The 21,181-nt window shown below is 53.7% G+C and overlaps 2 protein-coding genes across 6 annotated transcripts in view; one reads left to right on the top strand and one right to left on the bottom strand.

Annotated features, from left to right (window-relative positions):
• Pgs1 (phosphatidylglycerophosphate synthase 1) overlaps positions 1-16,774 on the top strand; it is a 38,941-nt gene extending 22,167 nt beyond the window's left edge. Inside the window, exons 8-10 of one of the 4 annotated variants that reach the window (XM_052755899.1) lie at positions 9,275-9,423; positions 13,201-13,326; positions 16,270-16,774. In XM_052755899.1, coding sequence (XP_052611859.1) covers positions 9,275-9,423; positions 13,201-13,320 — 269 coding nt within the window. In that variant the 3' untranslated portion in view covers positions 13,321-13,326; positions 16,270-16,774. Of the gene's footprint in view, positions 1-4,077; positions 4,101-4,345; positions 4,466-9,274; positions 9,424-13,200; positions 13,327-16,269 lie in introns of those variants that run through there. The other 3 variants (XM_052755900.1, XM_052755902.1, XM_052755901.1) reach the window with 3 other exon arrangements.
• Positions 13,333-21,181, bottom strand: part of Dnah17 (dynein axonemal heavy chain 17) — a 122,233-nt gene continuing 114,384 nt past the window's right edge. For both annotated transcript variants that reach the window (XM_052755897.1, XM_052755898.1), the window contains 6 exons: positions 20,446-20,625; positions 19,594-19,776; positions 18,484-18,666; positions 18,021-18,164; positions 17,456-17,681; positions 13,333-16,362 (listed from right to left, as the gene is read on the bottom strand). In XM_052755897.1, the coding sequence (XP_052611857.1) occupies positions 16,115-16,362; positions 17,456-17,681; positions 18,021-18,164; positions 18,484-18,666; positions 19,594-19,776; positions 20,446-20,625 (1,164 nt within the window). In that variant the 3' untranslated portion in view covers positions 13,333-16,114. The remainder of the gene's footprint in view (positions 16,363-17,455; positions 17,682-18,020; positions 18,165-18,483; positions 18,667-19,593; positions 19,777-20,445; positions 20,626-21,181) is intronic.

Here is a 21,181-nt window from a genome sequence, read left to right as displayed (position 1 = left end):
GCCTGCCTCTGCCTCCTGAGTATTGGAATTAAAGGCATGCACTACCATGCCTGGCTAGTGGGGATATATTTTAAGAAATAATGAAGTTCCTTGCTGTCCTAGAGCTGAATCCAGTTATCTGTATTGTTATTTTAGTTATTTTTAAAAAAGCATTTATTTGAGCCATGTAGTGGTTGTACACACCTTTAATCACAACACAAGGCCAGCCTAGTCTACAGAGTGAGTTCCAGACAGCCAGGGCTGTAGTCGGAAGTTTTCTTGTGTCCGGCCTGGTCCTGCAGCTGCTCAGACCCAAGTAAACACATAGAGGCTTATATTAATTACTGACTAGATAGGCTATGGCTCAAACTTCTTGTTAGCTAGCTTTTATAACAACCCATTTCTATTAATCTATAAGTTGCCATGGAGCCGTGGTGTTACTGGTTGCTGGCATCTTGTTGCTCCTTGGGCGGTGGCTGCTGTTTGCCTGAGTCCACCCTTCTCTCTGTATCTCTACTTGGATTTCCTGGCTGTAAGCTTTATTGCCATAGGCCAAAGCAGCTTTATTTACTACCCAATGGAAACAGCATATATTCACAGCGTACAGGAAGACATCCTACAGCATAGGGCTACCTAGAGAAACCCTGTGTCAAAAAACAAAAAGAAACAACAACAACAAAAAAAACCCTCGTGTGTGTGTGTGTGTGTGTGTGTGTGTGTGTGTGTGTGTGTGTGTGTGTGTAGTGTGCACATGCCATGGCCTGTTTATAAAGGTTAGAAGGTAACTGTGGGAATGAGGTCTCTCCTTCTATCAAGTGAATTCCATCAATCAAAATTAGGCTTTTAGGCTTGGTGGCAAGCATCTTTACCCACTGACCCATCTTGCCGTTCTTTGTTTTATTTTGTTTGTGTTTTGTGGTGCTGGGATGAATTCCTGTGCCTTGTGTATGCATCCAATACTCTACCTGTCTGAACTCCACCTCAGCCTTACATAGGACATAATACCCCAAAGACTGGGGAAGTGATTGGCCTGTCCAGCTGGCCCTGCTTGTGCATGGAAGCCCTCAGTCCTGCCCAGGCAGGCAACGTTGTTTGTGTGGTAAGCTCCTGCCCCATTGTTGGTCTCAGCTTAACCTGTGGGCTGAGTGAAGCTTGCGGTCTCGCTATCTCTGGGCAGGTAGAGCTGGCCAGAGGGTGTGTATGGAAAGTCTTTTCAGGTTGGCCCAGTTCCTTCTGGGAGCGACAACAGGGCCCAAGGGTGGGGACACAGAGGGAAGAACTGAGCAGCCCGGTGAAGCCAGAGCTTTGGAGAAGCATGGTCATTTACAGGTCCCTGCACAGCGAGGCAGGCCAGACAGATGCTCCTCCAAGTCCACTGTGCCTCAGGCCCTAGCCCAGTCTTACAGCTGGAGAGACTCTGGTCTCTGTTGCCGTGTTCCCTTGAAGCCTCACTGATCAACTTTCATGTGTGTGGTGACACCCCAGTTACACCCAACTGGCTTTTCCTGTGCACCTCGCCTCGCCTTTTCCCGGACTGTGTGCTCTTGCCCTCTGCTCCTTCCCTCTCTCCCTCCCTCTTGCCTGCCCTGATGTGGGTGGGGCCCTGCCATCTGTGAGTGCTGGATCAGTGTGTGTGTGTGTGTGTGTGTGTGTGTGTGTGTGTGTGTGTGTGTGTGTGTGTAGGGGGGCAGGGAGAGCCTCAGATCTGGATCCTAGAATTGTTGAACAGAGGATGAGATGGTGGAGCTGGGTGGGGGAAGATGGTGCTTGGAAGTTTGGTTCTGAAATAGGGTCTTAGGTGGCCTGAGCTACATGCTATGTAACTGAGGATGACCTTGAACTTTGAACCTCCTGAGTGTTGGGATTACAACCGGCTTGAGGCAGTTTCTTCTGAATAGGGGCCTCTCCAGGAATCAGAGGTCAGAGGTTACTCTGCAAAGGTGAAAGGCCAGCACCCTCTCCTGCTTAGTGGCTGCTGTCTACAGTGGGTCACGGCCCTTTTCTGCCACACCTGCAGACAGCTTCAGGATCAGTATGGGATGAGTAGGGAGTCCACAGCGTGGCTGTTGGTTTTTGATGGTTGGTGCAGTGGACCGTGTCCTGCAGGGCCTGTGTTGGATACAGGACATGGGCCTGTTTGTGTCTATTTTGGGCTCCTGGAAAACTGCGCATTACTATGTAGTTGATATCAGGGTTCTCTTGCCCAAGCTCCTACAGGACAGGCTTGGGCTGGTCTCAACTATTCCTGCTCCCAAAAAGCCTCAGAGGAAGAATGCCTGAGAAGCCAGGACACTGCATTCTAGATCTGTCTGGATCCATGTACCTCAAGAGATATAACTTAACAGCATAGCTTTCCCCAGGGACCAGGCATAGGTGCCAGGAGGACCTTTTGAACTTGCTGGTGGCCCTGTGAGGTGGCTTAGCAGGAAAGATGGTTTGGTCCCTTTCCTTGGGAAGCTGCCTTGGCACATGACCACACCAGTTGCGCTGTGGGTCTCCTTGCGGCGATTCAGAAGACTAGGGTTGCTCTGTAGTGTTTGCTGGGGAGCTGGGTGCAGCCTTGTGACCCTAACTGTGGGGGCAGAGGTAGGGATGGAGGCCAGTCCAGAATGGACAGAACAGCAGGATTGGATTACTCGCTGCTGCTCGAATGCCTGCTGGGAAGTTGATTGCATGGCAGTTGGCTGCTGAAGCAGTTGGTAGAACTCCTGTCACTTACAGGCTTTGCTGCTGTCGTAACCCACAGGGATGGCCCACGGTGTCAGTGTTTGCCTTGGAGACTTCTTTTGCAGTGTGGCTTATCCGTTGAGTTCTTATGCGGAAGTTTTTGGAAGTGGTCCCTAGAGCTCAGTTCATCCTACAGGAGCTCCTGTAGAGTGCGATGATGGCACAGTGTCCTCTGGGGACGGCAAGTGTGTGTAAGTGACCAGCAGCCCACAGCCAGTGAGGGCTCCCTCTGAGCAGAGTGGATGCCTGGGATCCCCTGATGCATAGTCTTCGGCCTTGTCACCTGCATATCGGTGTCCTAGCTCACAGTGGTCCTAGCTTAGCCACACAGAATGCTGGGGTGTACTGAGGGTTTTTCTTACCGTCTGAGCCCAAGAGTGCTGTGACTTGTTGCTGCCACCAGGAGCGAAGGGTCCGTGCTCACAGTGTAAAGGTGAGAGGCTTGGGGTACAGTTCAGACGCACCAGGGCCGTCCTCAGACTGCAGCGCCTCCCCGCCCCAGCTGGAGTGTGGTTTCTTCTGAATGGATCTTGCTTTCTCACCATCAGGAAGCTAAAAACACTTGTGAACTCCTAGGTGGGCCGTCCTAAGTTATCTGTATGCCGGTTTGTTGCTGTACCTCTAGCTGTGAAGGACAGCTCTGTCCTTGGCTGGAGAGAGTCCTCGGGAGCAGGCGGTGGGCACAGCTAGGCTCCTGGCTGTGCCTCTGACTGCTGGTTCGCCAGTCTCTGGCTTGGCCTGTAGCTGTAGGGGGAAGGGCTCTAGGGGCTGGGCTAGAGTCTGACTGCTTCTCAGATGCTCAACAGATTTGTCTAAGCAGGTGCTGTGGGTTCACTGGGTCCACCGGGTCCTGGTGGAGTGTGGGGAGTGGGGTTAGGACACAGGTGTTAGTCCAGTGGAGTCTGCTGAGCTCCAGCATGCTTACTGCAGTGCCCGAGGGGCAGTGTTAGCATTTCACATGTGCGAGTGTTTTGCATCTGTGTCTCAGTTCTGCCCCATGGTGAAGCCTGTGATGTTCAGGCCATCATTTTGATTTTTTTGCCCTGATTTTTGCCCTGAGCAAGACACGTGTCAGCCTTGTCTCTGCTCTGTCCTGAGAGCCAAGCCCTGTCAGGGATCACACCCTTGCTCACTGTGTACTAAGCTACTCTTGCCCATCTGTTTGCCACAGCCATGGGCTCAGTGGGGGCACATCTCTAGGGGATCAGGAAGGACTGAGCATACCGACTTGATTTCTCTTGGACGAAGCGTTCTAGATTAACCAAACCCTTTGTGTGCTCAGGGATCTTTGGATTAAGAGGCTTTTGGCTGCGCAGATGGAATCTGTTAATGACTGACAGGATGCCATTATTTTTATTGTCTTCCCGACAGGCTGGTTGGCATCTTGCCCGAAGGTGAGCTGATGAGGCAGCCTGGCAGCCTCACCCTGTTTACCTGGGCTCCATGTGGCATGGCTGTTACCTGGACCCGGCAGATGTGCTTACGAGTAATGGGGGCAGTGGTGGACATGGCCATCGCAGGCAGTTGACTCCAGCCCTGAGCTCTCGGGAGTTTCTCAATCCCTCTGACACCAGAATTGACTGGTGCTCCCCTGTGGAAGAGCAGGGCTGTGATGTCTTCTATCTCCTGGTTTCTGCAGGGGTCTGCGACTCTGGAGGGTCTCGAAGAACACTGGGGCTGTGGGAGGAAGTTCATCTTTCTGGAGAAGTTCTCAGAGAAGACTCCGGCCTGCATATGCAGAGCTCCTGATTTTCTTTAGGTTTATTTATTTTATCTTACATGTGTGGGTGTCTTGTCTGCATGTATGTATGTGTGCCCTGTGCCCCTAGAGGTCAGAAGAGCACGTTTCATCCCCTAGAACTGGAATTACAGTGGTGAGCCACTGTGTGGGTGCTGGGATCCAAACCCAGGTCCTCTAGAAGAGCAGCCAGTGCTCTTCACCGCTGAGCCATTTCTCAGCCCAAACTCTTGCTTTTTTTAAAAACATGTGATCTAATCTACTTAGTTGGGAAGCAGTCACCACTCTGATATTAATCTGGCATCCATGTGCCTTGCATGGATCATGGAAAGCACTGGGCATGCTCACTGGGTTTGTGGTTCCTGCTCTCCTGAGACTTCTGTCTCACAGGAAACACATAGCTAGCAGATGGTCCTGTGCAGATTGTGGCAAGCAAGAGCCCTAAGCAGAAGGGATCCATGCTGGTAGGGGTTCTAGTTCAGGGAGGCCTCTCTGTGCAGAGGCCTGAATGTAGGGCACATTATGCCTGCCCAGGGCAGAAGGGACAGCGAAGTCACCAGGCCTCCGCTTGCCTGGCTGGACGCAGTAGGAGTGCAGTCTGTGCCAGGGCAGAGGATGACCAGGGTCTGTTTGAACGTGCTGGAGCCTCTGTTGGGTAAGGCACAAGGTGCCTGGAAAAGGACAGATATGTGGCCTCATCTTGTTTTTGACACTGGATCTTATTCTGTAGCCTAGACTGGCCTTGAATTCCTAAGAATCCTTCCTTAGCCTCTCATACTAGGAGTTCAGAGTCAGGAGACAGCAGTGTACTTGGTCTCTGAGTCCATGCCACCTCTAGTGTTCCAGGCATGACAGTGGCTGCAGAGGTCTCCCTGTTCCCTGCTCTCGCTGGTACTCAGGGCTACAGAGTTCCCCTTGCCCTACCCCCAGTTCACTCCCCAAAGCACTGTTCCTTCCCCAAGCTGCTGGTTCCTGGAATTGTGGAGACGTTGGGCACAAAGGTTAAGCTCTGGGGTGAGGAATTGGAGTTTGATGACCAGTTTATAGCCCTGTGCTGGGAATGTGCTTCCTCCTCCTGCCTGCAGAGCCTCCCCTGCATCTGGAGGGAGCTGGTGGGCATAGCTGGGCTCCAACCAGTCGAGGAAGATGGGTCCCCAGGGCACCAGCCAATGGTTGAAGCTCTTGACTTGGAGTCTAAAAGTGGAGACTCCTGGCATGCTGGCCTCACAGGCTTTCCTTTGGGCCACCAACTCACGAATAATGACACAGACTTATTATTATTATTATTTTCTTTTTTCTTTTTTTGGTTTTTCGAGACCTGGCTGTCCTGGAACTCGCTTTGTAGACCAGGCTGGCCTCGAACTCACAGAGATCCGCCTGCCTCTGCCTCCCCAGTGCTGGGATTAAAGGCGTGTGCCACCACCCCCAGGCGAGACTTATTATTGATTATGAAAGCTTGACCTTAGCTTAGGCCTTTTTTCTAACTAGCTCTTATAACTTAATTAACCTTTCTGTTAATCTGTGTTCTATCACATGGCTCAGTTTCCTTTCCTCTGTCCCGGATGTCCCATTTGTTCCATTGGCGTCTCCCATGTGCCTTGATTATCTCCTCCTTCTCTGCCTGGAAGTCCCACCTATCTCTCCTCCCTAGCTATTGGCCATTCAGCTTTTTATTACACCAATCACAGCAACACATCCTCACTCAGTGTACAAATATTCCACCACAGGCTTCCCTGGGACTCAGCACCTGTGACCGACCACTGTCCATAACATGGGCAGTGTCTCTCAGCGGTGTTTCGTCTGTCTCTCTTTGGGCTCAACAAAGGATGTGTGTGTGTGTGTGTGTGTGTGTGTGTGTGTGAGAGAGAGAGAGAGAGAGAGAGAGAGAGAGAGAGAGAGAGAGAGAGAGAGAGAGAGAGAGCCAGCCAGCAGGGGCGGGGGCAGGGAGAGAGAGAGAGGCGGGGAACATTGTCATATGCAGCCTAGGCTAGCCTTGAACTCTTGATGTAGCCGAGGGAATCTGACCTCAAACATCTGTTCCTATTGTCCCCATTTTCGAAGGGCTGGGATTACAGGTCTAGCCTTGGCTAGCCCGGAACTTGAATCTGTAGCTCAAAATGGTCTCAGACATGAAATCATCATTCTGAGTGCTGGGCTTACAGATACGTGCCACCATGCCCTGCTGCTTATCAACTTGTTTTTGAGACAGGGTCTTTTGTACCTCTGGCTAGCCCTGAACTTGATCTGTAGGCTCTGGCAAAGTGACTCAGGAGGCAGAGGTGCCTGTCATGCAAGCTTGACGATGTGAGTTCCGTCCCCAGAACCACATGAGGTGAAAAGAACAGACTCCACTAAGTTGGCGTCTGTGCTGAACCTCCCCCCACAGTGTCTCTCACACATATGGTGATAATCTTAACAAAGAAAAAAAGAAAAAACGTGATGTTATAGCCAGGATGACCTTGATGTTCTGATCCTTCTGCCTCTACCTCCTGGACTCCCACTCTATGCTGAGATCAGACACAGGACTTCTTCTGCACACTAGGCCAGCACTCAACCAGCTAAGTCATCCCGTGTCCCCCACCCCTTCATTTTCATTTGGACAGAAACAAGCCCGTAGGGGCGCTAGGTAGGGTATTTTTAGGCCTCAGGCCAAAAGAGTCTCAGGGCTCTGAGTCCAGGTCACTGTGTTTATGCCAGGCACATGTTGTGATGAGTGCCAAGCCTGATAGTGACCTCAGTGGCCTCCTGTCCCTAGCTGTCTCTGGTACTCAGTGCTACATTAATTTCTCTTGTCTAGGAATAACCCTGCCCTAGTCCACGCCCTAGACACCTTTTCCTTCCCAGACTATAGTCTTTCTTGTTGGTTCCTGGAAAGGTGGAGACCTTAGGACCAAAGGTCAGGCTCTGGAGTGAGGAGCTAGGGCCTGACAGTAAGTTAGAGACATTTCTGAAGGTCAGCCTAGGAGCTGGGACTTGGACGGTAAGTAGACCCCGAAGGTCTGCCTAGGAGCTGGGACTTGGACAGTAAGTAGACCCCGAAGGTCTGCCTAGGAGCTGGGACTTGGAGACAGTAAGTAGACCCCGAAGGTCTGCCTAGGAGATGGGACTTGGGGACAGTAAGTAGGCCCCGAAGGTCTGCCTAGGAGCTGGGACTTGGGGACAGTAAGTAGGCCCCGAAGGTCTGCCTAGGAGCTGGGACTTGGGGACAGTAGGCCCCAAAGGTCTTCGAGGAGGCTATGGAGAGGGCAGCAGTTAGACCCTCCCCACAGGGTCATGGTGTCTCAGGGTTTGGTGCTTAGGGAGTGGGTGCTAAAGGAGAATCTTACTCTTTGTATATGGGAATCAGCCTGGCCCAGGTGGGGGCTGCCCCCTCCCGTCTTTGAGCAGTATCAGGAGGGTGGTTGGTCCCAAGCAGACACCGTGTGGGAACAGTGGCGATGGCCCCCACAGCGGCAGGTGGGAAGGGTGCTCAGTCTTCTGAGACTGCTGGGGCTCCTGTCCTGAGGCTTCTTTCTGCCAGTTCCATGTTCTGGGGATAGAGAGAGGCTTAAGTACTTGAAAAGCCAGAGGTGTGGAAGAGCAGGCATGGCCTGGATCCCTGGGTAGGGTGAACCGTGTAGACAGAGCTGCCAGCATGGAAGTGGGGAGGGACACCTGTCTCTCTGGCCTCTTGACTTTCCTGCCTAAGTAGAGGCCTACTGCAGGCAGGTGGCTTTGATGTGGCCTTTTAGGGCAGGGCACCAGTCACAGAATAAGCGACAGCCTTTGTCAGCTCCTGCTCAAGGTGTTCTTGGAAACTCTGCTCTGCGTGAACAGTAGGAAACTGTCTTTTGGTGTAGCTGTGTGTGTTACTTGCCGGCCAGGTGTCTGTGATGTTCGTGCATGTCTGTGGGCCACTGCGAGGCTCCTGTTGATGGACGAGCTGTGGCAGGCCTGGGAGTGCTTGGTCTCCCTGGAGCTGACTGGGTTTGCCCAGATAGGTTTTCTTGGGCTGGTAAGGGGAAGGGTAGAGGCCAGGCTAGGCCTGGGGAGGACTCAGGACTAGTTCTCGGTGGCTGGGCTGTGAAGCCTTGGACCTTGAGAGCATGGAAAAGGGCACAGAATGGGACCTGCCATAGGCATACCTAGTGGTGCTTCAGATTCTGTAGAACCCATGACCTTCATTACAGGAGTGTCCCGTGTGAGGTGTGACAAGGCAGCCTTGGTGGCAGTGCCCTGTGGTACCCACTTGCAGCAGTGACTCTCTGTGCTCCAGATGATGACTGGAGAGGTGGCTGAGCTCCTGGGTGTCTGGAGGTAGAAAAGGTGGGCAGTGTGTATACAGGCAGACCTGGTCCTGCCCAGTGCTTCTGCACTCCAGGTGACGCACGCCCCTCTGGTGCTTTGTAGGGCAGAGCCCATCTGCCTGGTTATTCAGGGCTCCCAGGAGGGATGGTGGCCTCTGGCCCTCAGGGACCTTGAGCTGCACTTTGCCAGCAGCAGGCAATTGGAAGAGCTGGGGCTAGTGGCCTCTCTAGAGAGGGGCCCAGGGAGTAGTTAGGGCAGGGGTGTCAGAAAAGACCCCAAGGACAGCATTGCCAACGTGGCCTTGAAGGAGCTAGCTCCCTGCTCGGGACATGAACCACAGCAGACGTAGCAGAGAGCGGAATGGACTTGCACTCAGCAGTCTGGAGCACCTTAGCAGTAGTAGGCAGGAGGGTGAGCCTGATTCAGCCAGCTCCCTGATGCTCGCCCTTGTTGGCTGCTTTCCTCCTAGGTTGAGACAGTGTGTGGCAAAGACCTGGCAGATGCTGAGCTCACTTCCTGTCTGCACGTTTCCTTTTCCTGCAGGCCTCTGGCTGTACCTGGCAGGGAGCAGCCTGCCCTGCCTCACGCTGATTGGCTCTCCTAATTTTGGGTACAGGTCAGTTCACCGGGACCTTGAAGCCCAGATTGCCATTGTGACGGAGAGCCGAGCCCTGCAGCAGCAGCTCCATCAGGTTTGTTGAAGTGGTGGGGTTCTTGGGTACGTGGGGTGCAGCTGGTGTCATGTCGTTGTTGACCTCACTGGTATCTTCTGCCTTCGTCAGTTTAGACAGTGAGGGGAGAGAGACAGAGAGACGGAGAGACAGAGACAGAGAGACAGACCGACCGACCGACCGACCGAACCTGGGTCCCTCGAGTCTAAGAGGAACCTTGGAAGGCCAGGCGGGACAGGCTTGTACCCCACCCCAGGCCTTTCCCTCTTTCCATGCTGGAAGAGACCACCATCTTCTCACTGGGACATGGGTATTGTAGAATGGGGTCCAGCCTTTTCTAAAAGCAGGGGTGAATCTCATGGGTCGGCCATGGCTTTGGCCCTCCCTGTGCAGCAGACAACAGAAAGCTCAGAATTCATGCATGCTCTCCTGTGAATTCTCCTGCAGTAGGCTCTGACTTTAGAGCCCTATGCTTTGGTCTTGGAGGCTTGTGGCCTTTGCAGGAACCCCTGTGTGGGTTGGATCAGATTTCCATTGGGGTCTTGGGATGCAGGACCCTTGCTCCCAGCCAGACCTCAGGAACAGCACCCACTGGCTTTTATTTTGATCATTTTTTTTTTTTTTTTTTTTTTTTGGTTTTTCGAGACAGGGTTTCTCTGTGTAGCTTTGCGCCTTTCCTGGAACTCACTTGGTAGTCCAGGCTGGCCTCCCGAACTCACAGAGATCCGCCTGGCTCTGCCTCCCGAGTGCTGGGATTAAAGGCGTGCGCCACCACCGCCCGGCTCTATTTTGATCATTTTTTAACTGTATATTATTATATGTGTATGGGATGTGTGTGAGTGTGATGCGCATGTGCCATGATACCCGTGTGAAGGTTAGAGGTCAATTTATTGAAGGGAGTTTTCCTACTGTGGGTTTTAAGATTGAACTCAGGTCTCAGGCTTGTGGGGCCACCACCTCCTTATGTGCTGAGCCATCCTGACTTTTAGACTCCAGTGTTTGGGAGTCACTGCTACAGTACTCTCAAAGCCCTTGCTGATGGGGGAGGAAGTGGCCATGGCTTTGTTCTTTGGACTTGCTCCTGTGTCTGGGAATCTTGTCACCGAGGGCCAGGTGCCAGTAAGGGCTTTGTGACTGGGCAAGAGGAAGTGACAACAGCCATGCCCTGTGGCCAGTGGGGTGACGGGTGTGCTAGCAGATTTCCTTCTGAAGAAAGGCTTATGGCAAATGACTGAGGAAGCTCTCAAGCTGAGGACTTCCCATAACAGGGCAACTGCTGGCCTTGAAGCCAGGCTGTGGAGAGGAGATGAGTCTGGCTCTGGACCGTGGGGTCTCCTGGACTGTTCTCACTGGTGCAGAGGGAGCTGTGCGCACAGACGCCTCTACAGAGAGAACTGGTAACGATTCCACCCAGGCGAGGACAAGTTCTGGGAGAGTTCAGTGAGCAAGTGCCTAGGCCTGTGCTGTGCTCTCTAGTGCTGACAAGACCCCACTTCCTGAGATGGGGGGCTAAACCCACATCCTGGATCTTGAGAAAGGCCTGGCTGGTTGTGGTCTGAGCTGATTTCTCAAATGACATACTTGGGATATTTTCTTCCCAAACCTGCCTCCCAGGGGCTTTTGATGGTGGGAAGGTGGCAGCACATGCGTATTGATTCAGGATCTGTGAAGTGTAGAAATGTATTTCTAGATGGTTCCATTTGCTTCGGTATGTTTTAAGGCCTGCAGCTAGCCTCCTGACCCTCCAGTGTCTGATTGCCCCATGTGGTGCTGTACATGCCCAGCCCCCAGTTTATAGTCCTGCAGTCTGTGGTCCCTGTACTCAGAGGGCCTGCTGGAGTTCTCCTAGGACCCAGGGAAGGGCCCTGTCTTGAGAATGGAAGATATTTTTATCAGAACTCTGAGTCCCTCCCTCAACAATAAAAACGGAAAGCTTCCTGGTTTTGTTCAGAGAACACAGCTTTCCACTTGTGACCTAAGAAAGACTCCTTGCATAGTGCTGTGACCTCTGCCAGCTGACTTCCTTCTCCATCCCTGTTGTGGCCTCTGTGAGGACACTGGAGCACTTCTGGTAATTTAATTGAGATCTTGGGTGTTTACTAAAGAGCCGACCTGGAGCTGGGTCTGTGGAGACTTCTGCAGGCCGTCCTCCTCCTCAGACCAGAGCTGGCTCCTCTGCAGGCCCCGCCCATAGAACCTTAGGCTGATGTTCATGACATGGAGCTGTCATGATGGGAAAAGCCAGCTGTGGGGACACAGTTTGAAAGGTTGGTGTGGACAATGGCCTCAGGGTGCTGCTTTCACGATGAAGGTCACAAGTGTGGGGAGGTGCAGGAGAGGTGAAGGCAGGCCCTAGGTCTCCACCTCTGTGTGGGCAAAGCCCCAGACACTTGTGCAGGCTTTCTCTGTTTTTTGGAGGAACTGCTGAGGAGTATGTTCCTTCCTGTGGGCTCCTGTGCTGACCCTCAGTGTGGGTGCAGATATGGCCCCAGCTGCTCAGGGACATGAGGCAGAAGAGGACAGCATTTGTAGGCTACCCACAACCTGATATGATTGACGGCACCCCTCCTGTGTATTTGTGCACATGCGTATGGGTGCACATGCGTAATGCGGAGGGAGGTCAGAGCACAACTTGAAGGAGTCCGTTCTCTCCTACTACGTAGGTAGTCAGCTCGGTGGCAGTGCCTTTCCCAGCAGCTGTCTGTCAGTCCACATGTGTGTTTTAGAATTTGGTTTGAGAGGTGAAAGCTTAAACATGGTTTGCAACAGAAGACGCTGTCTTCATCTGACTCATTTGGATCATCTGTCTTTGTTCTGGGAGCCTGTGGGGAGGCCCGACTCTCAGCCTTCCTTCCCTGTATGTACCAAGTCCAAGGAGCCAACCACTGTGGTGGGAATACGTAGGGAGAATTGCCCTCCTACCTGGACATGCTCAGACTTTGTCTTGTGTTCCTGAAGAGTGAAATGTAACATCCTACACGGCACTGATATATTACATCTTATATTTACAGCTGTATTAGATGCTTTAAAGAACCCCGAGTTGAGACAGGCATGGAGAGCAGGCTGTAGGCCCAGTTGCCAGCACTGTAAGAAAAGATAAAAGCAGATCTACTCGAGGATGTACACGCCACCATCTGACTGAGGGGCTTGGGAATCTGTAGTGGCTGTGGATTCTGGGGACAGGTGTGTGCTGTACATCTCGTGTCTAGTTTTCTGTCACTTTCCTCTGTGACGTTAGTCTGACATCGCTTTGTCATCTGGGTTAATTCACAAGCGAATGTTGGATGTTTAGGTGGTTTCCAGCCTCCCCCACTGTACATGTGGCACCACAAGTGTCTCTAGATCTTAGTGTGCGGTGGAATGCAGAGGTGCTGTCTTGGGATAAGCTCTGGTGAGTGTCACTTTCCATCAGCAGCGTTGGCCGATGCTGACAGCACAGTGTAACCTGCGGTTTGTTTAAGAGACACCGTTCTCTGTGTTGGGGATGGAACTCAGGGTCTGTGCCCGTGCTGGGCTGATACTACCCCTAATTGGAATCCGCCCAGACCAGTTTATTACTTTAACTTGTACTAATCTATTTTGTGAGGGGTAAACATCTAAAATAGTTTTCCCACCAGCTGTAAGTCTTCAGCTAAATCCACAGTGTGTAGTGATGGAGCGCCTTGGCCGGAGTCCTCAGGAAGCGGTGTGGTGGCATCTCTGACCCGCCTCGTGGGCGACACTGTTGTACCAGGTGGTGATCTGAGGAGTCACAGGCTGACCCCACACCTAGTGCCTGACTGCCCCTCTCTTCCTTAGGAACAGGAGCAGCTCTACGTGCGATCGGGCGTGGTCTCCTCTGCCACCTTTGATCAGCCAGATCGGCAGGTGAAGCTGTGGGTGAAGATGGTGACTCCGCTGATCAAGAACTTCTTCTGAGAACAGGCAGGTGCTGGGAACTCAGTAGGCCAGTGTGGCCAAGGCTGGAGCTCTTGAGGGGACCCTGTGGCCTTGGCTCTCCCCTGCTTCCTTCGTTTGCCACGGAGCAGTGTTTACGGCCGTGGACAGTGGTTTTAAAGCAGACGCTGAACTTGGCTGTTCTCCCTCCCCTTAGGTGTTTGCTGCTGCTGCCTAGGCCTAGGGCCACCTGGGGTAGGCCAGCAGCCTCTGTTCCCTTCTGCTGCTCCTGCCCAGGGGTCCAGAGAGGCCTTGGGGCAAGGGGCAGAGGGGGCTCTTTCCTACCCTGTTCTCTGCTGAGCGTGGCCCTGCAGCAGACAGTGCTCAATGGTGGAGGAGCTGTTCTGGAGTGCACTGGGGTGGGAGGGGACACGGTGACATATGACACCCTGTCTCCCTGACACGTAGCAGGTTAGTGTGATACCTGAGAGGCAGCTGTGATGTTCTTGTTGGCCATGGGATAGACTCTGCCTGCCCAGGAGCCTGAGCACTGGGAGAATGTGGTGTGTCTCTTTGGTGGGGAACATGGTGGCCTTTCTTGAGCTACCGTGCTGTGCAGACAGACCTCTACAGAACTGGCCACCATGACCCACGGGGTCTCTGGATCTTTGCTTCTCCTACTCCTGCTCCTCCTTTGTCACACCTTCATTTTCACTTTATTTGAGACAAAGTCTCACTAGCCCTGGCTGGCTTGGAATTCACAGAGATCCGCCAGCCTCTGCCTCGAGTGCTAGGGTTAAAGGCATTCACCACCACACCTGCTCAGGTCTCCAGCTTAATAAAAAATGTGCCTGTTCATATTTGGTATAGCTCCTCATAGCAGGTCCAAGTGCACATGCCCTGTGCATTTGTGTTAGCCTGCTCGCCTCCCGACTCCTCCCCAGGGTCTCTGGGAGGCAGCCTGGACACCTCATTTGCTACCGCCACGCCAGTCCAGCTGGTGTGCAGACAACAGCCTTTGGATCCAGGCACAGCAGCCCGTACAGGAGCCCCTCAGCAGTGATGGCTGCCTCTTGAGATCTAAATGGCTGTAGCTGACTGGCCGTCCCAGGTCGGGCTCCAGAGTCAGAAACACCTAGGCTTCCACAGGTCTGTTGCTTTTAGTTGCTAATAAGACAAGAGCGGTGCTGCCCTGGGCGACAGCTGACTGACACAAGTCACAGAAACCATCTGGAGAGGCTGGCTTACACAGCACTTGCATTCCCGCATCTTCTGCTGGCTGTGTGTGGCATGGGGCTGAGCTCCCTCCCCTGCCCTGCTCCCTCTGCCCTGCTCAGGCCTTTAGGAAATCCTGGGTAGGTTCTCCCTCTGCAGATCTAGGCTCCCTAATTCTGACGCCAGGACTGTTCCAGATCCCTTCGGGGAACTTGGCCTTTGGGAGGTATGGAGACAGTTTGTACATGTGGAGAGTTACTGTTTTATTTCAGACTCCAGAGGCAAAATTGGAAAAACCCATTTGTGGTTATGACCAGGGATTGGAACAGGTTGCCTGAAGCCCTGCTGGCTGTGCCATCTTGTGGGGCTGCAGTGACCCCTTCTGGCCAGCAGAAGCAGTTGCCCAGTAACTAGGCCTGGCCGAAGCTCCTCTGTCCCCATTTGGGGCTCAGGCATCAGGGCAATGTTCACAGAAGGTCGGACAAGCTGGGGTGGGCAGTTTGTTCCTGCGAGGTCTGCGTTCCTTTGCAGCTTTGGAGCCTTAGAAACCCTGAGCAGTGCCTCGCTCCCTAGGGAGCCCCTTGGCTGGAGTTATAGGCTTGGCTGGCTGTTTCCCATCACCCTCTTGTCTAGCTCCCCTCACCCTGCCACCTGCTTGTAGTCTGACCACTTGGTTGCATGTCCAGCATCAGCACTACCAGTCTCTGAGGCCCAGGCTTCGTTTTTTCTGCTAATGGTACTGATGCAGACAGACTCCCAACCAGCCAGTCAGAGGGGCCTCAGCCAGTGTCACCTCTCTGCCCACCATCACCTGGGGCAGGGGCTTACTGTATGAATGGGCCTACTGGCTGTTTGGTTAACAAGGGGGGGTGTGTATTAGGTGAAATAAAACCATTGAGTAGCCCACATAGCCACCCCACAGTTAGCGGAGCAGTCCCAGGGACGTGTGCACACTCACCTGCAAGAAGTGTGGACTGAGGGTGAAGGGGGCAGAATAGACAGAACCCACGGGGGGGGGGGGGGGTGTGGGTGCTACCCTGGACTGCTGCTCCTGCTCTCACTGTGTTCTGTGTGGTCCCTTCAGTGGGGAAGGACGGCCGCATACATAGCATGGCGGCACCTGTGTCATGATTTGCACGTTGTGCTAGGACAGAGTTTAGGGAAGAAGACATTGTTGAGATGATTACTTTAGGCGCTCCCTTTCGTGAGAGCTTGGTGTGGAGGGCACACCTGGTCCCCGGCTGTGGGCTTTGTGTGCAGTATCCGGCCAGGGTGAGTGCCGCTCCCTAACCCCAGCTGCTCCTGCCGAGATAAGCTCCCTCCTCCCTCCTCCTGGAAGTCAGGATTCAGGGTCTGGTTCCCAGGGTGTTTTCTCTGAGCTGCTGGGAATCAGGCTTCACTGCTGGGCCAGGCCCTGGGTGACATCAGGCACTGAGTACAGTCAGACTGGTACCGTGATTGCAATTGTTTTAATCTGTGCTCCCACCCACCTCTGCCCTCTGCATGGTCCGGGTGTACTGGAGTTGGTAAGAAGTCAAGAAAATTGCTGTCAGTTCCTGTAAAGTGACAGTTGCAAGGCTGGGTTTCCGATTGGAACCACAGGGTCGGGCTGCAGGAGCAACTACACCTGCAGGAGCAGGGCCACTGCTGCCAGGATCCACTTGGCTGCCTTTTCTTTGGTCTTCAGGTTAAAGGTCCAGACATAGGTGGGTCCTCGGATACGCGTCTTGTACACGGGGCACTCATAGATGTTCTTGGTCTCCATTCGGTCCACAGGAATGGCCTTGATGAAGATGACAGGCATGACTGGTGTGAGGTCCTTCAGCCGTGCTTCAGCAATGACTCCGGTCTGGGTGTCCCAGCGAGCTCCTGTGGGGACAATGTAGCTGACGGTCTGGGTATGTACAGGAGGCTGAGCCCCTTGTTTGGAGTGCTGACTGTGAATGAGGGAGGCACCAGCAGAGAGAGAGGCCAGTGAAGTGGGAGCCCTGAAGAGTTCAGGCCAGGTGCCAGGGACTGAAAGTGCCAAACATGGGGTATGAACTGAGGACTTGGAGGCGACTCTGCATGCTGTAACGACTCTGAGGCCGCATCTCCTCAGAGCCTCATCTCAGCCTTTTGAACGTCAGCAGCAGCAGCAGCAGCAGCAGCAAACTGACTACAGCTGAAGAGTCCAGCACCGTCCCTTCCTGATCCTTCCTGTGTAATGAATGTCTACCCTCTGTACATAGGGAATAAGTTATATATATATATATGCCTATATAAACACTATCTGCCCTTAGCCAGACTGCTGTCGTCTCTCGTCTTGTCCACTTGTGTTCGTGTGTCCTGTGTGGCATTCCATAATAAACATGGAGAATGGGGGTGTGAGCCTCAGCTGGCCTGCTCCTGACACAGCACAGGGGGAATTGGCTGGAGTGGGTCTGAGGACACAGCCTTCTTGCGTGGATTCTAATGGCACCTCTACCTGTCTACCCTCCTGCTCTCCTGGCTTGGTGGGCAGCCTGGCCTTCCTCCTTGAAGCCTTTGCTTGGGGGAGCCTCAGGAGTGCTGGCTGAGAGTCAGCCCATGTACCCTGGAGCCCCTGACTCAACAAAGCTCCTGCTTCAGTTTGGAGGCTGCATTCCTCATCACGTCTAAACTGTTTCAACTGCCCGCATACAAAAGCTCCTGTCTTGGGTAGAGCCCAAGCTGCCTGGGATGAGGTTTGTCTTTTGAGATGGGCTCTTCCTACTGCCTGTGGTATCCCAGCAGTCCTCTAGCCTCTGCCTCACAGGTGCTGGAAATGTAGGCATGCACACCGTGCTCAGCTTGGAGTGGGTCTCTGTTCCAGGCCTCTACCCGTCAGTCCCCTCTAGAGCTCAGGGTGGCTCCAAGCCCACCCCTACCCCAGGCTTGCCCAGCCTGTCTCATCCACAGCTGAGTGGGAGTGGCTCTAGAAGCTTCCTGGACAGACTGTTACCTTCCATGAAGAGCCCATACACGTAGGAGCCCTCTCGGGGAGGAGCAGTCATGTCCTCACGGTTCTTCTTTGTCACCTCCACAGACAGACACATCTTGTCCAGGGGCCACTCATTTTTCCTGGCCATGGACTGCATGATGGCAGTGAGAAATGACTGTGGGTTGAAGAACCCGGCCAGCCACACAGTGGTGGGCAGGGCGAAGTCTGTGGTCCAGGCTTCGAGCTCCTGGAAGGAAACGAGTTGCTGTGGGCACAGACTAGGGACGGGGAGGGGTCTCGGCTGAGGCTGGCTTCACCTGAGAAGCCTGTGGCCTTCTGTGAGGGGATGGCTTAATGTTGGACCCAGAAGCAGCGTTTGCGCTTGCCTCTGCCCTCCCTCTGGGGCTCTCCTGAGCTCTCTGCACTCTCTCCTGCTGTTTCCCCTTGGGAAGTCACGCTGCGTGCGTGCGTGCGTGATCGATCAGATGTGGTCAGGCCTTCCCACCTGCTTTGGCAGTGGTGGACGCTGGGGACTCCGAGGCCATGGTGCATAGGTTCCTGGAGGCTTCAGGGTCCCGTGACTTACCCTGATACGTTGCAGCAGGTCGGCATACCAAGCCGCCAAGCCCATCATGGAGGGGTAGGCACGGGCCACCCATGTTTCAGGCACAGTGTCATAGAACAGAGCTGTGGACAGGTCCTCCATGTCTGTTGTGATGGTCAGCTCACCCTAAGGGACATGGTCAGATTTTGGAGGGGGGATGTGGTCAGGATGGGGGGGCCCTCACTATATTCCTGAGTTGCCAGCATGGATGGCTCTCTGTGGCACCTCCAGAGATCATGGCCAGGCAATAGCCAATCTTGGTGGCCTGTGTTGGAGGGCGCAGGATTCCAGACCAGGGAAGGAAGGGGTTAGACAAGGGTCAGAGGGTCCCACACCGGTCTCCAGGAGCCAGGCTGGAGGCCGGAGGTGCACTGTTTGGCTGTCTGCAGACCAGCCCGTTTCACAAGGCTCCATACCCGTGTCCTGGATGACCCGTGGTTTTTACCTTCAGCCCCAGGTTCAGCTCCTTCAGTGAGCGTCTCATCTCGTTGGTGAGGATGTTCATTCTTTCACATTCTTGAAAGGCGACAACCACATAGGGGGTCTTTTCAGCAGCTTTTGCCATGATCTCAGCCATGTTGAAGGTCTCTGGAATCTTCTCAAGGATGTCATCCAGCACAGCCTTCACCTAAAAGCCAGTGCCAGGCAAACTCCTGTTACTGCGGCAGTCACCAATGGAGACCACACCCCCAGCAGTGTCAGGGGCGGGGCCTGCTCAAACCTGACGGGTGGCGTTGTGGGGAGCAGCCACATTTACCAGGGCTGTGAGTGTATCAGGCCTGGTGGCCTAGTGACTCCAGGCACACATGCTCCAGCTTCCTCACCATGTCAGGTGCCTGAGCGGGCACAGAACTGATTGAGCCTTCTGTGGAACTGTACCATCACCTCCACACACACACACACTCAGTGGGAATGATGGTCATCCACCACCATCCATCAGTAGACTGTCATCTCAGTCCAACCTGGAACACCACGCCACCCAGTCTGGCCCTAACTTGAGATCCTCCTGCCTCACATCCTCTGGAATGTGGGATTACAGGTATAATCTACACCTGGCTCAACAGTAGATTTCTGATTTCAATTGCTAGATCATAATTCCAGACCCTGGATAGCAAGCAGGGGCTTTTGATTACAGTTTTGGCCTGCTTACTGTTTCGCCCCAAGCTTAGCTGAGGTGTGACAGATCTTTCTCAGGAGATAAGAGAAAGCAAGGAAGGTGCTGGAGCCTCGAGGTGCCGAGGCAAGCCAGGCAAAGGAGTCTACACAGTGCTGTCATGCAGTCTTCTGACTGCCTGTGCCCAGGCTGTCCTCCGAGCTCCTTGTCCTAGGGGAACCACTTTGCTGCATCCCACAGCTCTGTGCCCAAAGTACAAGGCCAGTGATGTCTGCAACCAGTTGTAGACCACACCCTGACCCCAGAATTTGTAGTTCCCAAGGCTGAGTGCACCCAACTCAACAAGCTGCCCAGGTACCGTCCCTAGCCGAGGCTGCACTGTGCCTCCTAGCCCTCTAGGCCCAGCTTGTCCCTGTTGCTGGGGACATGGACAGGTCCTACCTTTTCCTCACGTGACACCCCTGTGCCTGCTCCCGAGTCTGTCTCTTTGGGTTGCATTTCCAGGACTGTGCGGAACAGCTTCTCTGAGGTGACCGTCAGGAAGCCAATCTCTGCATTGGGGTGCAGGCCGTACAGGTAAGGACTCTCGGGGGGCAGGTTCTCATCGATGTACTCATGGTAGCCCTGGAAAAGAGTGGTTAATTATGCTGTTGGGGTCCACTGTCTTCTAGGCATTTCTCTTTTTTCTTGAGACAAGGGTTCTCTGTGTAACTCTGCCTGTCTGGAATTCGCTATGTAGATTAGGCTGTCTTCAAACTCACAGAGATTGGTCTACTTCTGCCCACCAAGTGCTAAGAGTTAAGGCATGCGCCACCACTGCCTGGCTTCTTTAATGGCACCTCCCACATGGTCTATCCTAGTGCAATCCTGCTGATCACCTCCCTCCTTCCCCACACACGATGGCGTTTCCACCTGCTTCCTTGGGGCCACATGGGCTGCTCCTCATTTTGGGTACTTGGATTCTTGCTCAGTTACTGATGGGCTATTTTTGTTGTTTTTGAGGCAGGGTCTCCTGTAGCCCAGGATGGCCTCAAACCCACTACCTTGAACTCCTAGGATCAGCCCTCCCCAGTGCTAGGATTACAGTTGCGGGCCAGCATGACAAGTTTATTTGGTGTTGGGAGATGGAACCCAGGGCTCCGTGCATGCTAAGCAAGCACTCTGTCCATTATCTACACCCCTAGCACCTGGTAGGTCTTTTGGGGTGTGGGCCCCTCAGGGAGTAGTCAGGATGGATTGGTCTTGGCTGGCCTGGTCACATAGTGAGCCCCCAAGCAGGGCGCCTCTCCCTACCTTGTAGTCCAGGTTGGGGGGGATCTGAAACCCGGGTGCCAGCAGCACCTCTCCTTCCAGCATCTCCACACGGATGTACTCGGCCAGGTAGGTCCTGCACAGCCTGCGGTCCCAGTCATCAGTGATGTGGCCTCCATACATGATCTCACCAAAGAGGTAGCGGAGGTCATCCCAGGGCACCTTAGAAAGGCGGGGGGGGGGGGGGGGGGGGGCATGAGCGCCCCACCCTCATCTTTTGTCATTCACATTCGTGAGGCTAGATGGCTCAGCAGGGCCTGCTCCCTGGCTGCTTTCCTTCAGGGTCACCTGTGACCACCTAGCTGCCAAGGGGCACCTTTTCCCATTCCTGCACCTCAGTGTCTGAGTCTCAGGCTAGCCCCTCTGGGACTCTGCTTTGGCTATGGTTTCAGGCTGGCTTCAGCCTCATTTTCTCCTTCATAGGGACATCTTGAAGGCTCCTCTGCTGGTGCCCCAGGTGTCACGGGTCACCCACTCCTTCCTGGTTCCCTGGGCTCTGCCTCAACCGTCAGTCTGAACTTCAGACAGCAGTTGGATTCTGCTCATGAGAGTTGGTGCCGGCCCCCACATCTTCTGTTGGCTAAAAGTCCAGTCAATTGCGTGTCTAATGTGAACCAGTGGGTCTTCTGACCCATTTTGAGCAGCTGTGGCCTCTGCTTATTCAGTAACACTCTACCAGTAACTGTCCCTCATGGAGCTGTGCAGTGCAGACGAATTT

Source organism: Peromyscus californicus, unplaced genomic scaffold, assembly GCF_007827085.1.
Source record: "Peromyscus californicus insignis strain IS unplaced genomic scaffold, ASM782708v3 Scaffold_3__1_contigs__length_106647218, whole genome shotgun sequence".
Lineage (NCBI taxonomy): Eukaryota > Metazoa > Chordata > Mammalia > Rodentia > Cricetidae > Peromyscus > Peromyscus californicus.
Note: the sequence above shows the minus strand (reverse complement) of the source record. Positions and strands in the feature narration are given on the sequence as shown.